The sequence below is a fragment of the Syngnathus typhle genome, linkage group LG13 (assembly GCF_033458585.1).
Source record: "Syngnathus typhle isolate RoL2023-S1 ecotype Sweden linkage group LG13, RoL_Styp_1.0, whole genome shotgun sequence".
In the NCBI taxonomy this organism is placed as follows: Eukaryota; Metazoa; Chordata; class Actinopteri; order Syngnathiformes; family Syngnathidae; genus Syngnathus; species Syngnathus typhle.
The window spans coordinates 3,795,062-3,811,937 of NC_083750.1; the positions used below are offsets into that span (position 1 = coordinate 3,795,062).

General features: G+C 42.0%; 1 protein-coding gene and 12 non-coding genes across 13 annotated transcripts; 1 reads left to right on the forward strand and 12 right to left on the reverse strand.

Moving 5' to 3' along the window:
* Positions 1-609: 609 nt before the first annotated feature.
* On the forward strand, positions 610-5,104 carry rheb (Ras homolog, mTORC1 binding). The gene is made up of 8 exons (XM_061295889.1): positions 610-928; positions 1,523-1,594; positions 2,860-2,927; positions 3,123-3,205; positions 3,270-3,326; positions 3,405-3,452; positions 3,527-3,608; positions 3,761-5,104. The coding sequence occupies exons 1-8, from the start codon at positions 877-879 to the stop codon at positions 3,851-3,853; spliced, it is 555 nt and encodes a 184-aa protein (XP_061151873.1). The 5' UTR covers positions 610-876; the 3' UTR covers positions 3,854-5,104.
* A 7,578-nt stretch (positions 5,105-12,682) lies between these two features.
* On the reverse strand, positions 12,683-12,766 carry trnay-gua (transfer RNA tyrosine (anticodon GUA)). Its single transcript is given in 2 exon segments — positions 12,683-12,718; positions 12,730-12,766. It is a non-coding gene; the product is annotated as a tRNA-Tyr (tRNA).
* A 269-nt stretch (positions 12,767-13,035) lies between these two features.
* Positions 13,036-13,119, reverse strand: trnay-gua (transfer RNA tyrosine (anticodon GUA)). Its single transcript is given in 2 exon segments — positions 13,036-13,071; positions 13,083-13,119. It is a non-coding gene; the product is annotated as a tRNA-Tyr (tRNA).
* Positions 13,120-13,392: 273 nt separating this feature from the next.
* On the reverse strand, positions 13,393-13,476 carry trnay-gua (transfer RNA tyrosine (anticodon GUA)). Its single transcript is given in 2 exon segments — positions 13,393-13,428; positions 13,440-13,476. It is a non-coding gene; the product is annotated as a tRNA-Tyr (tRNA).
* A 273-nt stretch (positions 13,477-13,749) lies between these two features.
* On the reverse strand, positions 13,750-13,833 carry trnay-gua (transfer RNA tyrosine (anticodon GUA)). The gene is given in 2 exon segments: positions 13,750-13,785; positions 13,797-13,833. It is a non-coding gene; the product is annotated as a tRNA-Tyr (tRNA).
* A 269-nt stretch (positions 13,834-14,102) lies between these two features.
* On the reverse strand, positions 14,103-14,186 carry trnay-gua (transfer RNA tyrosine (anticodon GUA)). The gene is given in 2 exon segments: positions 14,103-14,138; positions 14,150-14,186. It is a non-coding gene; the product is annotated as a tRNA-Tyr (tRNA).
* A 273-nt stretch (positions 14,187-14,459) lies between these two features.
* trnay-gua (transfer RNA tyrosine (anticodon GUA)) lies at positions 14,460-14,543 on the reverse strand. Its single transcript is given in 2 exon segments — positions 14,460-14,495; positions 14,507-14,543. It is a non-coding gene; the product is annotated as a tRNA-Tyr (tRNA).
* Positions 14,544-14,816: 273 nt separating this feature from the next.
* trnay-gua (transfer RNA tyrosine (anticodon GUA)) lies at positions 14,817-14,900 on the reverse strand. Its single transcript is given in 2 exon segments — positions 14,817-14,852; positions 14,864-14,900. It is a non-coding gene; the product is annotated as a tRNA-Tyr (tRNA).
* A 273-nt stretch (positions 14,901-15,173) lies between these two features.
* trnay-gua (transfer RNA tyrosine (anticodon GUA)) lies at positions 15,174-15,257 on the reverse strand. Its single transcript is given in 2 exon segments — positions 15,174-15,209; positions 15,221-15,257. It is a non-coding gene; the product is annotated as a tRNA-Tyr (tRNA).
* Positions 15,258-15,530: 273 nt separating this feature from the next.
* On the reverse strand, positions 15,531-15,614 carry trnay-gua (transfer RNA tyrosine (anticodon GUA)). The gene is given in 2 exon segments: positions 15,531-15,566; positions 15,578-15,614. It is a non-coding gene; the product is annotated as a tRNA-Tyr (tRNA).
* Positions 15,615-15,887: 273 nt separating this feature from the next.
* On the reverse strand, positions 15,888-15,971 carry trnay-gua (transfer RNA tyrosine (anticodon GUA)). The gene is given in 2 exon segments: positions 15,888-15,923; positions 15,935-15,971. It is a non-coding gene; the product is annotated as a tRNA-Tyr (tRNA).
* A 273-nt stretch (positions 15,972-16,244) lies between these two features.
* On the reverse strand, positions 16,245-16,328 carry trnay-gua (transfer RNA tyrosine (anticodon GUA)). Its single transcript is given in 2 exon segments — positions 16,245-16,280; positions 16,292-16,328. It is a non-coding gene; the product is annotated as a tRNA-Tyr (tRNA).
* A 273-nt stretch (positions 16,329-16,601) lies between these two features.
* trnay-gua (transfer RNA tyrosine (anticodon GUA)) lies at positions 16,602-16,685 on the reverse strand. Its single transcript is given in 2 exon segments — positions 16,602-16,637; positions 16,649-16,685. It is a non-coding gene; the product is annotated as a tRNA-Tyr (tRNA).
* Between the last annotated feature and the right edge of the window lie 191 nt (positions 16,686-16,876).

Here is a 16,876-nt window from a genome sequence, read left to right on the forward strand (position 1 = left end):
CTACTTTTTAGCTAGTACACTACCATGACAACTGATAATAAAAGTAATCACACAAAATAATCACAAAATCACTTTGCGGATAATATTTCTTTTAAAAAAATCAACTTTCGACTATTATATTAGTGTAAAAATAAAAAAAATAAAAGTTGATCAATTTTACTAACCGTAAATGTATTTACTTATTAAGAGTTTGTAATTCAAATAAATATTTCAAATTATTTATATCGACTTTTAATTTGAAAGCTCTAATTGATGTTGTTAAAAATAAGATGATCACAATTGCGTTTTATTGACAAAAGGAAAATTCCCACCACCTTATATCGCTGCGGCTCAACCTCTATTGATGAGAGTAAGGGGTATTATAATATCTACAATACAATAAACATGAATCGTGAATGAAAAAGTAAAACTATATCAAGACAACGTCGTGACCGCAGAAGCATCCCTGCTTCCTGAGCCCTCAAAATGTCATCGCGTCACGATGTCCGCGTCGACCAATTACATCCCCGACCCGAATTCTTATTATATGACGAACAGCCACGTTGTCCAATCGTACACTTACAATCGCCCTTGGAGCACGCCTTCTTTCTGGATTTGGCCAATTGGGATGGAGCAGTAATTACTAAATCATTACAATACGAAGGGGAGTGACGCAGTTGCTGAAAACCAAAAGCTTCCCGCGTAAGACCTGAAAAAACCTCCGTAAATCTCTTCCGGGTGTCCGGCCACAAATCTCAGAAACAACGCAGAGGACATCGCCGGTTGTGTGGACTGGGGCTGTATGTGCCATTCGTTGCGCTCCTTGAGATTCGGGTGCCATTCCGGTTGGAGGTTGCGGTCATCCGCGAGGACTCGATGCGATAACCAGAGCGAGACATGCCGCAGCCTAAGTCACGAAAGCTCGCCATCCTCGGATACCGATCCGTAGGTAAGAACCGGTTACACGACGAGACTTGGGTTGTTCCTTCCCGGCAAAAGGATGCATGCTCCGGCCGGGGCTAGGCTGTAGCGGGCCCTGGGTACTCACAGCATCCCTCCCTACGCCAGGTGAAGGCGTCCCCGGCACCAGGCCTCCGCCTTAAAACCAAAACGGTCAACATTTTTGGCATACTTTCGCCTTCAAACGACAAAACCACACACACCCCTTCGGCTTACGCTAATGTGCGACGAGCGGATGGATTTGACGCATGACTGGCTGGTCATGTCACTGCGAGCTGGCGCAGTTGAAAAATTAAGGGTAGCGTGATGGATGCTTGACTCTTCCGTTAATAGTGTCTTTTTTTTTTTAGTTCCATAATCCTGCCATAGACAATGCTACATTAACTCATCAGCAGTGAGAACCAAATGTTCTAAGGGTTAATGCGTTTATATAACTATAAATTGTGATGCCAATGAACTGGGTAGGCCAAAAGTAGGTAAATGCTTGGTTACATTTACACTAATTGTTCTTGTTCACCGAGGGTGTGAATATTTCTATGATGATGCAAAACCATTAAACCATATGTGTTTTCTTCTTTTACAGGAAAATCCTCTTTGACCATTCAGTTTGTCGAGGGCCAGTTTGTCGACTCCTATGACCCCACAATAGAAAATAGTAAGTATGTGATAAGGATAATGACAATGTCAATTTTGTGGTCCTATTTATAATCAGAATTTTATTCGTTGTGAATTTGCATAGGAGAATTGCTTAGGGTTTGCAAATTCAACCAAATTTTAACACAAATGCAATTGTTTCTCACAATTTAAAGTAGTTCCCAGATGTCATAATACTCTGTGACACGCCTTCATCAAAATACTCTAACGATCCTGAAATACTAAATGCTTTATACACTGATTTGACTCTGGCTGAACTTAGTCCATTTTGGGGAAGTGGTGCGGTCTCACCACGAACCCATTCCAATAGCATCGCCGAGTAAGACTGTTGTTATCCACATCGACTAAAAAAAAAAAATGCAAAGTGCATGCAAGTTCCCACAAAGCTAGGCATTTTCTTTGTCAAATCAACAGTTCATCACAAGCTGGTGAAATACAGTTTGAATATTCTCCCTTTCATCTCTGGGTTCTCCACCTTTTAGTCCTAAAAAGTATATTCACTATTATTAATAAAGTATATTTAATGTTACTATTTTAGGTCACTATTAGATGATGCACATTCTTTGTTATACCACTAGAGGGACCGTGCGTACGACTAGTCCGCCACACAGAATCGCTGCTCTGTATTGTCCATATGAATGAATGCGAGTGTGAATGCCTTTTTGTCCTGCGATAGGCTGGCAACCAGACCAGGGTGTACCGTGCCTCTTGAATAATGTCAGCTGGGATAAGCCCTAGGATGGAATTGATCAATTTAAAAGGCTCAGTGGATGTGGTGAAATCAGCGGACACATCACTAAACACAAATTCCCCCTGATACTGCAGTCACTTGAAAATGGTGGCTCTTTACCTAGCTAAATGAGATAACTAAAGATTTACGTGGTTATTTGCACTTGATGAATGAACAAGTAGTCTATTTCCATTCCAGCCATTCAGAGTGCATTTTCCATAATAGGACGATATCTTCAGCAATGTCTGTCAAATCTCCAACAGTCCAGCAGATGCTTCAAAGACTCCATTGATTCCACAGCCCAAAGTTTTCCTGAAGGCCTCATCATTTTTTACCAATCCTGGCAAGCACGTGGTATGGCTCTATAAATAACTAGGAAGCAGTTACTGTAAAAGCCAAGTGTCAGCGTTCTCCACAGGCACAATATCGACCCGTCCCTGCACCCGGTGAACCCACTCGTGATGGATCCACTCCAAAACGGAAGTAAAGACGTTCCACCGTCTCATACGTTTTTCTTTTTCTTCTCCTGCCTGCAGCGTTTACTAAGATGATCACGATAAATGGACAAGAATATCATCTCCAGCTGGTGGACACGGCAGGACAGGTCGTACTCTTTCCATACATGTATCAGAATGCTGAGAAAAATAAATATACACTGCCGGACTTCACACTGATAATATTTTTTGCTATTTTTGTCATAGACTGTAATCCTTGTAATTCATATATTGATCGGCTGTGCGATGTACAACTAACATGCATCAGTCTTTTATTGTACTATTGTATTGTTCTATCTCCACAGGATGAATATTCCATCTTCCCTCAGACGTACTCCATAGATATAAATGGCTACATCCTAGTCTATTCCGTGACATCCAATAAAAGGTGTGCTTTTACTTTCGTTAACAGTGGAGAACATAGCGGCAAAATGACCTATTTTTTCTTGCAGCTTTGAAGTGGTCCAAGTGATTCATGAAAAACTGCTGGACATGGTGGGGAAAGTTCAGTGAGTACAACGTCATCGACTTGTTCCAGAGCCCAAAACGGTATCAAAACGTGTCATTTTACTTCCCCCGCGCCACAGAGTTCCCATCATGCTCGTTGGAAACAAAAACGATCTGCACATGGAGAGGTACATCATCAAATTATTTGCCGTGAATGGAAACAGGTGTACCTAATATTGTGGCCCTGATTTTTATGTTCTAGAGTAATCAGCTGCGAAGAGGGGAAAGCATTAGCAGACTCTTGGAACGCTGCCTTCATGGAATCCTCGGCCAAAGAAAACCAGGTACTTGGTGGTGATGTGGCTCATTTTTGGAGAACTCGCCATTTGTTGTAGGAGCTTGGGGATGATGAACAAAAAATATTCCCAAAGATGTTTTATCTCATGGTTGGAAGTATTGTATGTGAGAGACATGGAGTGTGCGGCTGTGTGTGCAGACGGCCGTGGAGGTTTTTCGCCGGATGATCTTGGAGGCAGAGAAAATGGACGGCGGCGCACAGCCTGGCAAGACGTCCTGCGCCATCATGTAGGGGGCCAGCCACAACTGATGTGACTACACATATATCAGGGATGAGAATTTTCCGCGGATCTGCGCATTTCCGTGTTTTTTTCCGTCGAAAGTATCATGCCTCTGTAAACCTAACTCACTGGCAGCAGTGATGCGACAACATCCGCCTTACTTTCGGCGGCATTTCGGCGCTACTTTCGTCACATCATTTCCACTTGTTAACTTAACTTACGTGGAGAACTAGTGTTTTGACACCGCCACAATGTGAATTTGCGATTGGGTTTTCATCACTTGTAGACGAGTTATTTAGTTAGATAGATCTAGGGCCTACTCAGCAAAGGTTTTTGCCACCATGAGGATCGTGCCAGGGAAATAGAGAAGCCGAACGGGATTAAGAACTGCTTCAGATGGGCATGGTTTGAGAGCAGCGTCATCGTACAACTCGGAACACAGTCCGTAACCACGTGCCTGACATATTCGTAAAGTAGATGTTGCGCGGAAGGTTTTGTGTATTCTCTGTCAAGATATTATCAGCTATGGAGGTCGCGGCGCTAGGAACATTAAGGAGCATATCAAAACAAAAAATCACAAAGGTACGTTTTTACTTTTACAAGCATGTGGGTTTAGAAAGTAACATGATGTTACATGTAAGCTAATGTGACGCTATTGTCATGATATCGTTAAAGAATAAATCTTCAATGATATATATACACGTGTGTGTGTGTGTGTATATTTTTACATATATACACACACATACACGCGCGTGTGTGTGTGTATACACACGACCCCCAGTCGGCCCCTCAGACCTCCGGCTACATTTTAGTGTTTTTTCACATTTGCCATTCTCATCCCTGATATATACACGCGCACATGCACACATAAACAAGAATACAGGTGAGGCAACTGCACTGCACTAGGATATCCCGTTTTACTTGAAGGCTAGTTAATGCCACTTCTCCACCGCGCCGGGTCCTGAATATTCTCCATGGCTCCGGAACCCGTTGTTTATCAGTATTGTTATCCATGTTTTTCTTAAGATGTGCTTGTTGTGGAAGCGGGACGAGTGGCGCTCTTTAATTTCATCACAAATCATGGATCAAAACAAGCCTTTTCCCCAACATATGTTCATTTTATTCGTTTCCATATAGCAGTTAGTGTCAGACAAATAGTAGTAGACAAACATACAGAAAATGTCATCCATTTTTTAAAGTTGAAAATGTACAAATGTTTTGGATTGTAATCATTAAAACCAAAAGTGGTTATTTAAAAAGCACTTGTCTGCTGTTTCTTTTCCTTTTCTTTTTTTTATAGACTTGAAATCATTACCTTATCGTTTCCAAAATGACAGTCAAAGGTTATTTTTTTGGGGTGTTTACAAAAGGGAAATTAGTAATATTTAAATAAATTGAAGTAAAAGGAGCAGAAAAGTACTATGATAATTATAAAAGAAAATAAGTGTATTTGGTGGCACCGTGTATTCCTAATGTAGTAGTTTTAGTCAAGGCTAGGCTAATACAGCCAAACATCAACTGTCAAATAAAAAATGACTCCACCAAGAACAAACTACACACATCATACCAGGGTAATTATCTTGATTGGATGCACACGTGTATGTAATATTTGCAAAAACCAGGAGTGCCTTTGCCATAATCCATTTTCAATTCTATATGTTGCTGCTACTTTTTGTACCAACTGAACTTTCGAATGTTCAAAATTATAACATAATATTCAAGTAGGCAATAAACACCAATTTATTTACATAAAACAGAAAATTCAATTAAAAATACTAGAAAATAAATTGTTCTCTTAAATTATTTTGCTTGTACAAATCATCTATTAAAAGATATCAAAGCAAACTGATTGATTGATTGATTGATTGATTGATTGATTGATTGATTGATTGATTGATTGAATGAATATTTATTGATCCCCAGGGGTGGGGAAATTCAGGCCCCAGCAGTATCCATACCACAGAGTGGGTATACAAAAGACATGCATAAAAAAAAAAAAATCCGATCCGAAAAGGTACCGAGGTGCGGTAGAAGGCACCAGCATCGCCGAATGGACAAAAACACAGAAAGAAAAACATGAGCGCAACTCAATAGGCTCTCATAAGGTTGCCACACAACGGCACAACAAAGAAAGTCAGAAAGTGCACAAGATAAAAGCCATCAAAGCTAAAAGACAAAGGAAAAAAAGTAACAGCGGCCAACCAGCAGCCCTCAATACAAGAGAACACCCCAAAACACACAAAATAGCCTCCACGGGGTCCATCGACAGGTGTAAGGGCAGTCCAGTACAACAGCGCCCAATGGACCATGGTCGTGAATTGGTGAAAACATCACAGCATTAAGGGTTGGAATTGGGGGGGTTAGATCACCAAATGATTCCCGAGCGCGGCGCCGCTGCTGCTCACTGCTCCCCTCTCCCCCAGGGGATGGATCAAAATCACACGAGGATGGGTCAAATGCAGAGGACAAATTCCACCACACCCAGGTGTGTGTGAGACGATCATTGGGACTTTAAAAAAAACCAAAAAAAAGTAAAAATTTGGGTGCGTATTATACATGGGTACAGGCTTTTTCCAGCATTGACATGCCATTTTTAGGGTGCGTATTATACATGGGGGCGGGCGCATTGTACATGGAAAAAAAACGGTAGTTTATATATCGTTGTATGGGCCTGTGGAATAATTTGAACTGCGGGGCGCCACACGGCATTGTTGACAAAGGGCAATCGATAAAAGACGAGAAATTTGATTGATGGATTTAATGATTTGGAGTGACACAAATGGTTTGATAATATTGTTGTTTATGTGATAGTTATTTAAAATATAGTTTATATATCGTTGTATGGGCCTGTGAAATAATTTGAACTGCGGCGCGGCACACGGCATTGTTGAGAAAGGACGATCGATGGATTTAATGAATTGGAGTGACACAGATGGTTTTATAAACGTGTTATTAATGTAATAATTTTTTTTAAATAACTGAATGTTACGTCAGGCCCGTTCTCAGCTCCTCGTTTGTGTTTGTCACGTTAGCATACCGTATCCTTTAGCCTGTTGTTGCTCGTTCATGTCTGTTCTTGGTGTTGGATTTTGTCGAATAAATTGCCCCCCAAAATGCGATTTATACTCCGGAGCGATTTATAGTCCGAAAATTACGGTAGGTTAAATATTTGCACAAGGCGGTAATGTGTACAAGCGGGCTATTTGAATCAATAGCCGCTTGCTCTATAAGAAACGCCAAAGACCGCTGCCTCTTCATCTAACCCACAGGTGTCAAACTCAAGCCCGAAATGTTATAAAGCAAGTCATTATTGTTGGCGGTGGTCGTGTCAAGAATGAATGTGTTTGAGAGCTGCTTAAAAATGTTGCAATGATTTGTATTCAGAGTATCTGTATGTTGAAGGCCTGCCATCTACTAAATATCACAACGAGGGATTTCAATTTTGTTCTGCAATAGCGGCGTCACTTTGGGTTTTAAGATTGAGATTTTAGAAAGCGGGACATTTTTTTTCTGACTGACATCTGGTAGATGTGCTGACATGTTAAACTGTCGCAGTGTAAACCACTGACAAGAAGGATTCACTCAATGTCCAATTGTTTTGCCTAAATTATCAGCACCTGGTATCGACTACCTTCATGAGTACCCAATACCTTGAAATATGGCAGGTATCAGCTCGATATCACCTGATCAATACCTGATGTGGCACTGGGTAGCACGTCCTCCTCACAGTTAGGAGGGTGCGGGTTTGATTCCACCTCCGGCCCTCCCTGTGTGGAGTTTGCATGTTCTCCCCAGGCCCGCGTGGGTTTTCTCCGGGCACTCCGGTTTCCTCCCACAACCCAAAAACATGCTTGGTAGGCCGATTGAAGACTCCAAATTGTCCCTAGGTGTGAGTGCGAGTGCGAATGGTTGTTTGTCTCTGTGTGCCCTGTGATTGGCTGGCAACGGGTTCAGGGTGTCCTCCGCCTATTGCTCAATGACGGCTGGGATAGGCTCCAGCACTCCCGCGAGCCCCGTGGGGAGGGACTAAGCGGTTCAGAAAATGGATGGATGGAATACCTAATGTTAAAACAACTCACCTGCCATTCATCTTACATTTTCTTAAAGAGAAAAGATTTCAAACGTTTTTAAAGTTAAACTATATTTAATTGTGATAATGTTACAAAGTTGAATATTGGGAGATCTTATTACGCATATGTTTTTGTTTTTTTTACATAATTTCTGTTTGAATGTGTTTGTATCATAAGACGTGAAAATATAGGGTTAGACTTATACATTTGTGTTGTATAACTGCTGTTATAAATGTGTGAATCACATCCAGGGTGAGAGGTCATGGGAGATCGAAAGAAGAGAAAGGAGATGGAGGCGACCAGGACGCTGAAAGACATTCAAGTGGATACAGAAAAGTGGAACTTTGATCACAGTTGGCGAAAGTGTTCAGCAAGGACGCGTTTAGAAACGTTAACTGGGATAGAGTTGGTCGGCTGAGTAAAACGACTCAGCAGAAGCCATCTGTGAATGGCATTAGCCGCTAATACTAGCGACAATCTAACGCAGGGGTCCCCAACCACCGGGCCGCGGACCGGTACCGGTCCGTGGGTCATTTGGTACCGGACCGCACAAGAAAAAAAAATATACCGTGTTTTTCCATGCATAATGCGCAAAATTTAACTAATTTATTGTCCTAAAATCTGGGGTGTGCATTATGCATGGGTACAACAATTTTTAAAGAAAATCTCTCTCGAAATAAAACTTGTAATCACGCCTTTCTTCTTGATTGTTGTCAATCGCGCGTCGCATTCAGCCATCCTGCCCAACACACTTAGTCAGTAAAATTCATAATTGAAGACACATCGTTTGATACGATGGTGCAATCCTTGATGGTGTGTTATTGTCAAATCTTGTTTGTTTTTTAATCTCCATCGCAAACCGGATATCATACGGAGGCCGCCATTACAGATGCGCAGAACGGATGCGCAAGACACGTCAGCTACGTATATAAAGAGCGAGAGTTCAGTTCTCTACCTAAATGCGTATTACAGGTAATATTTTATTTCACAACACTTTGCCTTGTTCCTTGTTTCTTCGCTATCGAGTTTGCTAGCGCATGCGCAGTGGTACTGACCGGCAGAATAACATCTTTTTTCTGAAATAATTTTACGTTTACGGACTTAAGTAAGAGTTAAAATTTGGGTGCGTATTATACATGGGTAGAGGCTTTTTTCTAGCACCGACATGTCATTTTTAGGGTTATGCACAGGGGCGCATTTTGCATGGAAAAACACGGTAGTTGCCTTTTGTGTACATTGCATATTCCGCTTTCCGCTAAACAGAGTTGACACCGTTTTTGCTGGTCATGAACTGTCTTTAGATTAAAAGAAAAAAGCGAGTGCGTGCTTTGATACTGTTAGGGTACGGATTTTAGCTATTGATCTGACTCCAAATTGTGATCAACACTTAACACAAGAATTGCTATGTTCTAATCCACACACTGGCGCACCTAACAATTTTGCGAGTTCGTTCTGTCAAAGAGAAGACCAGTAGATCAATTAGGCCGAATTTACCAATTGTTTAATCCTGACAAAGCAAGCTAATACAGGCGCCTGGGTCTTGGGTCCTTAACACAAAAACTCGTGTGCCTTCGTGACCAGAAAGACGACACATTCTTCCGGGTTGCCCAGTTTTAAAGAAACACAATATGAATATTCAAGCATGCAAATTATTGTGTGGTGATTGGTCGATGGTCATCTCCTCCTCGTTTGGGTTTTCCCCTGCTCAGCACAGGTGTCTGGACCACAAAGACGAGTTGTTTTTCGCGTTCCCCATCGGCCTTGAGATATCCTCCCTTTCTGGACATCCTGTTCCACAATACTTTGAAAAAAACAAATTCATGTAGTCTGCACATTCCTTTCCACTTATTAAGCGACCACACTACTACTAGAAATTATATTGATATGATTATATGTGTCTAACGCAGCCTTAATCAAATGTGTTTGCAAACTGCCGAAAGTACATTTCCCTATAATACATAATGCATTGATTAGCTTCTTAGCTTTGATGCCGGGCTTGCTGCGGTGAGGGGGAGTGCGGAGTGTGGTTCCCTGTGTCTGGCTCTCGATATGCTTACATGTATGTCAATCAAGCGATTCTAGCCCATAGAAAAAAATTTGATTGACCAGTAGTAGCTTACTTCGGTGACGCCCCTGTCCACGGTTGCCGTAATGCTGAAAGCGATGCGACCTTGTAATTTACTAGTCGTACTAAAACGTACTGATGCATTTTGGCAGAGCGCTGTGTACAACCAGTATGGATCAACAAATTCATCATTTTATCCATATATAAGGTGCTCTGCATTATAAGGCGCACTGTGTTTTTTTTGAGTAAATTGTAATTTTTTATGTGCGCCTTATAGTGCGGAAAACACGGTACTTTGGACTCTGTGGCCACCCCCGGTTTGTGGGGTCTCTAGAGTGTCAGTGTCTGTGTGCTCGCCCCTCCCTTCCTGTGTCTACTCCCAATCTATGTACTAATCACAGTCACTTGCCTCTCGTTACCTGTCGTGTATATAAATCCTGTCTGCGTGTCACACCCCTGTCGGATTGTTCTCGTCTGTCGTCGTCGTTCCTGTCTTTATCTTGTCTTTTTTTTTTCAGTTTGTCTTGTCCCTAGTCGAGCTTCTTATAGTCTGTCTTTGAGTTCACCAATAAACCTTGATCCAAGCTGCATTTGGTCGCCCTGCTCCATTCCGATCCATGACATAGCGAGTGTCCATGACTACTTCGGCTGGGCTACCACATTGGGATGCGTGAGGCAGTTGGCAGACTAGAATAAAGATCTGGCAAGAACACACAAACATTTAAAATCTGCTTTTGAATTTAGAATTCTAATTACGTTGTAATAATCAGAGATGGGGACCCGAGTCACTGTGACTTGGCCTCGAGTCTACTCGAGTCGCTGTTTTGATGACTTGTGACTTGACGAAAATAAAAAAAACTTGAGACTCGACTTGGACTTGGAAGTTAAAGACTCGGGGCTTGACTTGACTTGGGACACGATGACTTGAATGACTTCAGTCTTATTTAGCTTATGTTTTCAGTTTGAATATAAAATGAATAATACATTTAAAAAGTAACATTGATAACACGGTAGGAGCGCAGGCTGAGAATGGGGATGCCATGACTGGATCGTTACCCTGTCAATCAATCAGTTGTGCCCTCTCTACCTACCGAACGTGTTTATTGGAGAATCACGCCCCTTTATATCAGACATGCACAAACACGTCAGCGGGAGCGGTACCTTCGGCTATCCTAATTACCTTTATGATGGCAAAAGACGGACAGTACAGTGCAAGATATGCAACAGAAACATTTCAGACAGCCAGACGACAACTTCAAACTTTGTCCGTTTGAAGTTTATAGACCTCTAGTGTCTCCTGATGTTACAGATGAAACATAGAACGTTTCTAATGCTCTTTAATGTGTTTCTTCTTTCAGATTTTTTTCAGATTATTTTTTTATATTTGCAACTTAAATGTGTCAGACACTGTCGGCACACGTTCATTTGTTTGGATTGAGCTGTCAATCATTGTATGAGGTAATTTCTTTTTTGTTTGATTCCATGGTGTATTTTACTGAATATCAGTAATTACAGTGCAAATCCAAATTATTGTCATATTTTTTAAACAGGTTAAACACATTGGACAATGATGGTTACTTAAAGTTACTTATATCTTGTCTTTTCATGACTTGGACTTGACTTGACCTATTTCAGGACTTGACTTGACCTATTTAAGGACTTGACTTGATTTGCCCAAGAAAAAAATGACTTGGGGCTTACTTGAGACTTGAAGGTTAAGACTTGAGACTCACTTGAGACTTGCACATGTGTGATTTGGTCCCATCTCTGGCGTACGGTATATTTTAGTCTGTGAACCACATAAACAAAAGTCTGTTTGATTTTTCTTGCACTCAGTTTCATTTATCTGGCATTGCGAGTATGCATCCATCCATCCATCCGTTTTCTGTAACGCTTAGTCCCCACGGGGGTCGTGGGCGTGCTGGAGCCTATCCCAGCCGTCATCGGGCAGTAGGCGGGGGACACCCCGAACCGGTTGCCAGCCAATCGCAGGCAGACAAACAACCATACGCACTCGCATTCGCACTCACGCCTAGGGACATGGCCCGGGGAGAACATGCAAACTCCACACAGGGAGGGCTGGAGGTGGAATCGGACCCGCACCCTCCTAACTGTGAGGCGGACATGCTACCCAGCGCGCCACCGAGCCGCTCCTGCGAGTATGCAATCTCAGAATTCTCCTTATTTCTCTTTTGGATAAGCCTTTAGAACATGAAAAAAAAATGGAAGGACAGGTTGAAGTATGGTATATTTCAGTCTATAAGTACACAAAACTAAGGAGACTCCGTTTATTTTTCTTGCATTATTTCAGTGTGCAGTATGAGAAAAGGTACTCCTTCAAATTGGACTTGAATCAGCAACCTAAGACTACCAACATCTGCTACAGGGCTCGGCTCTACTAACTGAGCTATCGAATTATAGATCACAGGTTGGCTACATGAACAAACAAATGCAACAAACTCCCAAACTGGTAGATTTTTCTTGCAATAGTTCAGTTTGCAGTCTGAGAAAAACTAAACTTCCACCAGCTGGATCTGAACCAGCGACTTAAAGAGGTCATCGAATTTTACAGTCCTACGCTCTACCAAGTGAGCTATTGGGATAAGGATATAAAGACAAACTGAACTGTATCTACATGAACAGACAAATGGAAAAAAAAAAAAATTGGTGGGTATTTCAATAGTTCAGTATGAGGAAAAATGAAGTCCTTCGAGACGAATTTGAACCAGCGACCTAAGGATATCAACAAGTTCTACAGTCCTCCGCTCTACCCACTGAGCTATCGAAGGATACTTTTCAATATAGCTACATGCACAGACAAATGCAACAATCTCCCAAACTGGTGGGTGAATAGCTCAGTGTGCAGTCTGAGAAAAAATGAACTCATTCAAACTGGATTTGAAGCAGCTACCTAAGGATACCAACAAGATCTACTGTCCTCCGCTCTACCAACTGAGCTATCGAAGGATGAGCTGTACTGTAGCTACATGAACGGACAAATGCAATAAACTCCCAAATTGTTTGGTACTTCAATAGTTCAGTATGAGAAAAGATGGAGTCCTTCGAACCGGATTTGAACCAGCGACCTAAGGATATCAACAAGTTCTACAGTCCTCCGCTCTACCCACTGAGCTATCGAAGGATACTTTTCAATATAGCTACATGCACAGACAAATGCAACAATCTCCCAAACTGGTGGGTAATTGAATAGCTCAGTGTGCAGTCTGAGAAAAAATGAACTCCTTCAAACTGGATTTGAAGCAGCTACCTAAGAATACCAACAAGATCTACAGTCCTCCGCTCTACCAACTGAGCTAGCGAAGGATGAGCTGTACTGTAGCTACATGAACGGACAAATGCAAAAAACTCCCAAATTGGTTGGTACTTCAATAGTTCAGTATGAGAAAAGATGAAGTCCTTCGAGCCGGATTTGAACCAGCGACCTAAGGATATCAACAAGTTCTACAGTCCTCCGCTCTACCCACTGAGCTATCGAAGGATACTTTTCAATATAGCTACATGCACAGACAAATGCAACAATCTCCCAAACTGGTGGGTAATTGAATAGCTCAGTGTGCAGTCTGAGAAAAAATGAACTCCTTCAAACTGGATTTGAAGCAGCTACCTAAGAATACCAACAAGATCTACAGTCCTCCGCTCTACCAACTGAGCTATCGAAGGATGAGCTGTACTGTAGCTACATGAACGGACAAATGCAAAAAACTCCCAAATTGGTTGGTACTTCAATAGTTCAGTATGAGAAAAGATGGAGTCCTTCGAGCCGGATTTGAACCAGCGACCTAAGGATATCAACAAGTTCTACAGTCCTGCGCTCTACCCACTGAGCTATCGAAGGATACTTTTCAATATAGCTACATGCACAGACAAATGCAACAATCTCCCAAACTGGTGGGTGAATAGCTCAGTGTGCAGTCTGAGAAAAAATGAACTCATTCAAACCGGATTTGAAGCAGCTACCTAAGGATACCAACAAGATCTACAGTCCTCCGCTCTACCAACTGAGCTATCGAAGGATGAGCTGTACTGTAGCTACATGAACGGACAAATGCAAAAAACTCCCAAATTGGTTGGTACTTCAATAGTTCAGTATGAGAAGAGATGAAGTCCTTCGAGCCGGATTTGAACCAGCGACCTAAGGATATCAACAAGTTCTACAGTCCTGCGCTCTACCCACTGAGCTATCGAAGGATACTTTTCAATATAGCTACATGCACAGACAAATGCAACAATCTCCCAAACTGGTGGGTAATTGAATAGCTCAGTGTGCAGTCTGAGAAAAAATGAACTCCTTCAAACTGGATTTGAAGCAGCTACCTAAGAATACCAACAAGATCTACAGTCCTCCGCTCTACCAACTGAGCTATCGAAGGATGAGCTGTACTGTAGCTACATTAACGGACAAATGCAAAAAACTCCCAAATTGGTTGGTACTTCAATAGTTCAGTATGAGAAAAGATGGAGTCCTTCGAGCCGGACTTGAACCAGCGACCTAAGGATATCAACAAGTTCTACAGTCCTCCGCTCTACCCACTGAGCTATCGAAGGATACGTTTCAATATAGCTACATGCACAGACAAATGCAACAATCTCCCAAACTGGTGGGTAATTGAATAGCTCAGTGTGCAGTCTGAGAAAAAATGAACTCCTTCAAACTGGATTTGAAGCAGCTACCTAAGAATACCAACAAGATCTACAGTCCTCCGCTCTACCAACTGAGCTATCGAAGGATGAGCTGTACTGTAGCTACATGAACGGACAAATGCAAAAAACTCCCAAATTGGTTGGTACTTCAATAGTTCAGTATGAGAAAAGATGAAGTCCTTCGAGCCGGATTTGAACCAGCGACCTAAGGATATCAACAAGTTTTACAGTCCTCCGCTCTACCCACTGAGCTATCGAAGGATACTTTTCAATATAGCTACATGCACAGACAAATGCAACAATCTCCCAAACTGGTGGGTAATTGAATAGCTCAGTGTGCAGTCTGAGAAAAAATGAACTCCTTCAAACTGGATTTGAAGCAGCTACCTAAGAATACCAACAAGATCTACAGTCCTCCGCTCTACCAACTGAGCTATCGAAGGATGAGCTGTACTGTAGCTACATGAACGGACAAATGCAAAAAACTCCCAAATTGGTTGGTACTTCAATAGTTCAGTATGAGAAAAGATGGAGTCCTTCGAGCCGGATATGAACCAGCGACCTAAGGATATCAACAAGTTCTACAGTCCTCCGCTCTACCCACTGAGCTATCGAAGGATACTTTTCAATATAGCTACATGCACAGACAAATGCAACAATCTCCCAAACTGGTGGGTAATTGAATAGCTCAGTGTGCAGTCTGAGAAAAAATGAACTCCTTCAAACTGGATTTGAAGCAGCTACCTAAGAATACCAACAAGATCTACAGTCCTCCGCTCTACCAACTGAGCTATCGAAGGATGAGCTGTACTGTAGCTACATTAACGGACAAATGCAAAAAACTCCCAAATTGGTTGGTACTTCAATAGTTCAGTATGAGAAAAGATGGAGTCCTTCGAGACGGATTTGAACCAGCGACCTAAGGATATCAACAAGTTCTACAGTCCTCCGCTCTACCCACTGAGCTATCGAAGGATACTTTTCAATATAGCTACATGCACAGACAAATGCAACAATCTCCCAAACTGGTGGGTAATTGAATAGCTCAGTGTGCAGTCTGAGAAAAAATGAACTCATTCAAACCGGATTTGAAGCAGCTACCTAAGGATACCAACAAGATCTACAGTCCTCCGCTCTACCAACTGAGCTATCGAAGGATGAGCTGTACTGTAGCTACATGAACGGACAAATGCAAAAAACTCCCAAATTGGTTGGTACTTCAATAGTTCAGTATGAGAAAAGATAAAGTCCTTCGAGCCGGATTTGAACCAGCGACCTAAGGATATCAACAAGTTCTACAGTCCTACGCTCTACCCACTGAGCTATCGAAGGATACTTTTCAATATAGCTACATGCACAGACAAATGCAACAATCTCCCAAACTGGTGGGTAATTGAATAGCTCAGTGTGCAGTCTGAGAAAAAATGAACTCCTTCAAACTGGATTTGAAGCAGCTACCTAAGAATACCAACAAGATCTACAGTCCTCCGCTCTACCAACTGAGCTATCGAAGGATGAGCTGTACTGTAGCTACATGAACGGACAAATGCAAAAAACTCCCAAATTGGTTGGTACTTCAATAGTTCAGTATGAGAAAAGATGGAGTCCTTCGAGCCGAATTTGAACCAGCGACCTAAGGATATCAACAAGTTCTACAGTCCTCCGCTCTACCCACTGAGCTATCGAAGGATACTTTTCAATGTAGCTACATGCACAGACAAATGCAACAATCTCCCAAACTGGTGGGTAATTGAATAGCTCAGTGTGCAGTCTGAGAAAAAATGAACTCATTCAAACCGGATTTGAAGCAGCTACCTAAGGATACCAACAAGATCTACAGTCCTCCGCTCTACCAACTGAGCTATCGAAGGATGAGCTGTACTGTAGCTACATGAACGGACAAATGCAAAAAACTCCCAAATTGGTTGGTACTTCAATAGTTCAGTATGAGAAAAGATGGAGTCCTTCCGGCCGGATTTGAACCAGCGACCTAAGGATATCAACAAGTTCTACAGTCCTCCGCTCTACCCACTGAGCTATCGAAGGATACTTTTCAATATAGCTACATGCACAGACAAATGCAACAATCTCCCAAACTGGTGGGTGAATAGCTCAGTGTGCAGTCTGAGAAAAAATGAACTCATTCAAACCGGATTTGAAGCAGCTACCTAAGGATACCAACAAGATCTACAGTCCTCCGCTCTACCAACTGAGCTATCGAAGGATGAGCTGTACTG